This window comes from Malus domestica, chromosome 13, assembly GCF_042453785.1.
Source record: "Malus domestica chromosome 13, GDT2T_hap1".
NCBI classification, from domain to species: domain Eukaryota; kingdom Viridiplantae; phylum Streptophyta; class Magnoliopsida; order Rosales; family Rosaceae; genus Malus; species Malus domestica.
Genome location: NC_091673.1, coordinates 8,287,779 through 8,291,796, shown reverse-complemented (window position 1 = coordinate 8,291,796; position 4,018 = coordinate 8,287,779). Strand labels below are relative to the sequence as shown.

The following is a 4,018-nucleotide window of genomic DNA, read 5'->3' as shown; positions in this document are numbered from 1 at the left end:
TCTTGTTTTGCGCCCGTCCAGGTTCTAGTTAGCAGTGTTGGTGGCTCACGAGGATTTCCACGGTGTTCTGACAGACTACTTAAATGTAGGACTCACCTTTGGGTGTTGTAATTTAGGAATGGTCCTACTTGACTGCACCTAATACTTATGCTCTGATTATGTGTGTTTCACACTTAAACTCACTCTAGCATGTTATTCAGATATTATTGCTAGTAGATGGTTTTTATTCCTTTGTATTTCTTTTACCTTTTTGCTTCCGCGTCGCACTTTTGGTTACGTCACGCCCACGTGACGGCCATCATGCCCTGATTTTAGGATCGGGGTGTGTCAGTTTGGTATCAGAGCCTAGGTTTGCAGTCCTGTATAAATTGTGAATGCTCTAATGATCTTTTGGTGTCTACTGTCAGAACTATGCCGCCTCGTAGGGAATAACGTCGTGCTTCTGAGCCTAATCTCCCTGACATAACTCAATTAGGGGAAGCGATGGCCCATGCCTTTCAGACTGCAATCCGTCCTCCTCAGAGAACACCCCTGGAGACTGTGTATAATATGAAATTAAACCACTTCATTGGTAATGAGGGTCATGAAGGAGCAGAAAAGTGGTTAGACCGTATTAAGAAGACCTTTCAGGTGATGCAGAGTCAAGGGAATATTTCTGCTAGTAGATGGGTTGAGACCACTACTTGGTTTTTAGGACGAGAGCCTGCAGCTTGATGGGAAAATCAAACTCAGTTTATGTCACCTGAAGCGGTAGTTGATTGGGAAATATTCAAAGAGAATTTTAAGAAAAGATTTGTTCCCCCGGAGTACATTGATCATAAGAAGCAGGAGTTCACTCAATTGAAGCAAAAGAAAATGTCGGCGAATGAGTATTATAGGAAGTTTACAGACTTATCCTGCTATGATCCAGATACAACTGGTAATCATGTAGAGATGCTTCGCCGTTTTAAGCAGGGAACTAAGAGGAAATGGCGGACGTTTGCTAGTGCGATTCCTTGCTCCACTTACCATGAGTTTTCTGAGATTTTGGTTCGGATGGAGGATTCCGAAAACCTTTATAGTAATAGTGAGGAAGATGAAGATAAGAATGATAATCAGAGGAAAGATGACATGGGTAAATGTATCTCCACTCAGGGACCCCGTAAGACAGAGAATTTCAAGAGAAGTGGAGTGAGCTCGAGTTCTTCCAGCGGAGGATTTAGTGTCACAGGCCCGAGGAGAGGTGGAAGATTTACTGGTGGACCCAGGTTTCAGAGACAGAGAGACTTTGGTGGTGCTGGTGGTTCAGGTCCTCCGTTGTGTCGCCGTTGTAATTTCAGACATCATGGAGAGTGTAAGAGAAGTGGCGGTGGTTGCTACACTTGTGGACAGTTGGGACATAGAGCTGCACAATGTCCCTAGAGTCAACAGAGGCCTCAGCAGTCTCCTATGCCACCTCCAGCGCCGATTCAGCAGAACTTTGGATCAGGCAGTTATGGTCAGACAGGTCGTGGTGGTGCTTACCACTATTAGGGTGATGTTGCTCCCTATGCTTCCGGACAGTATCAGTATTCCCAGGATTCTTATTTTCAGATTGGGTATTCCCAAGATCCTAGAGGTTATACTTCATATCCTTCCATGCCAGCTAGCGGATCTCAGTGGTATCAGGAAGGTTAGCCCCGACATGGAGAGGTTGTTGCTAACAGTGCAGGACCGTCTAGGCAGTCTAGCCAGACAGGACAGGGACGTACTTCTCAGGGGCTAGGTAATCAAGGTAATAGAGGTCGTGAAGGACGATAGCAAGCTCATGGACGTGTTAATCACATCTCACTGCAAGATGCTCAGAACCAGCCGGACTTGATTATGGGTAATTTAAATACCCTTGGTCATTTTGCTAGAGTTTTGATTGATTGTGGTGCTACACATTATGTGATTTCTCATACATTTGCTCAAATGACACAACCTCATCTTACACCTCTAGGATTTGATTTAGAGTTTGTTATGCCTAGAGGGGACAAATGTTATGTTGATAGTGTTTATCCAGGGTGTCCAGTGATGGTAGATGATGTAGTTATGCCAGCTAATCTTATTTCATTAGATATTGTGGATTTTGATGTAATTTTAAGGGCAGATTGGTTACATTATAATCGTGCCCATATAGATTGTTACGGGAAATTAGTTACTTTTCATCGTCCTGGACTACCAGAGGTTACTTTTGTGGGTGAAAGAAGTGGGGTGAGACATGGTGTTATTTCTGCCACGAGAGCAAAGAAGTTGTTATAAAAAAGTTGTCAAGGATACTAAGCACATTTGGTGTTAAATGATGTTGTTCCTAGTAGTGTGGAGGAAGTTGGAGTAGTTAGGCACTATCCTGATGTATTCCCAGATGATTTGCATGGATTGCCGCCAGACAGAGATGTGGAGTTTTCGATTGATTTGCTTCCAGGTACGGATCCTATATCTTTGACTCCATATAGAATGACACCAGCTGAATTGAGAGAGTTGAAAATTCAGTTACAGGAATTAACTGATAAAGGTTTCATTCAACCTAGTACTTCACCTTGGGGGAGCTCCGGTGTTGTTTGTAAGAAAGAAAGATAGAACTTTGAGATTATGTATTGATTATAGGCAATTGAATCGGGTAACGATTAAAAACCGTTATCCATTGCCTCGTATAGATGATTTGTTTGATCAGCTTAAAGGTGCATGTGTGTTCTCTAAGATTAATTTGAGATCTGGCTATTATCAGTTGAAGATTAAAGATGAAGATGTACATAAAACGACTTTCAGGACCCGTTATGGACATTATGAGTTTTTGGTGATGCCATTTGGTTGACTAATGCACCTGCAGCTTTCATGAGGTTAATGAATGAAGTATTCCAGCAATATCTTGATAGGTTTGTCATTGTTTTTATTGATGATATTCTGGTATACTCTAAGTCGAAAGCAGATCATATTCAACATCTTAACTTGGTATTAAAGAAATTGAGGGAACATCGGTTGTATTCCAAGTTTAGCAAATGCCAGTTTTGCTTGACTCAAGTGGCATTTTTGGGACATGTAGTATCGGTACAAGGAATTCAAGTAGATCCTCAAAAGATAGCAGCAATGGAGAATTGGGAACAACCACGAACTGTCACTGAGGTACGGAGTTTTCTTGGTCTAGCAGGTTATTATCGACGGTTCGTTAAGGATTTTTCTATGATTGCTTTACCACTAACGAAGTTAACCAGGAATGATGTTAAGTTCGAGTGGGACAAGAATTTTGAGCAAAGATTCCAGCAGCTGAAATATTGCCTCACTCATGCTCCAGTATTGGTACTTTCTGACGATAGTGGTAACTTTGAGATTTACAGTGATGCTTCCTTGAATGGTTTGGGATGTGTCTTGATGCAGCATAATAGAGTGATCGCCTATGCTTCTCGACAGTTGAAGATCCATCAAAGGAATTATCCTACTCACGATCTTGAGTTGGCAGCCATTGTTTTTGCTTTGAAGATTTGGAGGTATTATCTCTATGGTGAGAAATGTAAGATCTTCACAGATTACAAGAGTCTACAGTACCTTTTTACTCAGCATGATCTTAATCTTCGTCAGCGAAGGTGGATGGAGTTACTAAGTGATTGTGACTGCACTATTGAGTATCACCCGGGTTGTGCAAATGTGGTAGCTGATGCACTGAGTATGAAACCTCAAGGTCGACTTAATGCTTTGTATGCTTGTCGTGTTCCTCTTCTTGCAGATTTAAGAGCTATTGGAGTAAAATTGGAGATAAAAGAACGAAGATAAGCTTTTCTTGCTAGTTTCCAAGTCAAGCCAATTTTGGTCGATCGTGTACTTGAAGCTCAGATGGTTGATGAAGAGATCCAAGAAATGATCCGATTGAGAAATGAAGGGAAAAAGAAAGACCTCAGGATTCAAGAATCGGATGGCATGCTTATGCAAAAGAGCAGAATGTATGTGCCGAATAACGAGGAACTAAAGAAGGAAATTTTGGATGAAGCACATTGTTCGGCTTATGCGATGTATCCAGGAGGAA

At 41.8% G+C, this 4,018-nt stretch overlaps 1 protein-coding gene across 1 annotated transcript; it reads left to right on the top strand.

Moving 5' to 3' along the window:
- Nucleotides 1-735: 735 nt before the first annotated feature.
- On the top strand, nt 736-3,768 carry LOC139190775 (uncharacterized). The gene is made up of 5 exons (XM_070811247.1): nt 736-1,237; nt 1,320-1,726; nt 2,159-2,214; nt 2,319-2,515; nt 3,149-3,768. The coding sequence occupies exons 1-5, from the start codon at nt 736-738 to the stop codon at nt 3,766-3,768; spliced, it is 1,782 nt and encodes a 593-aa protein (XP_070667348.1).
- Nucleotides 3,769-4,018: the final 250 nt, after the last annotated feature.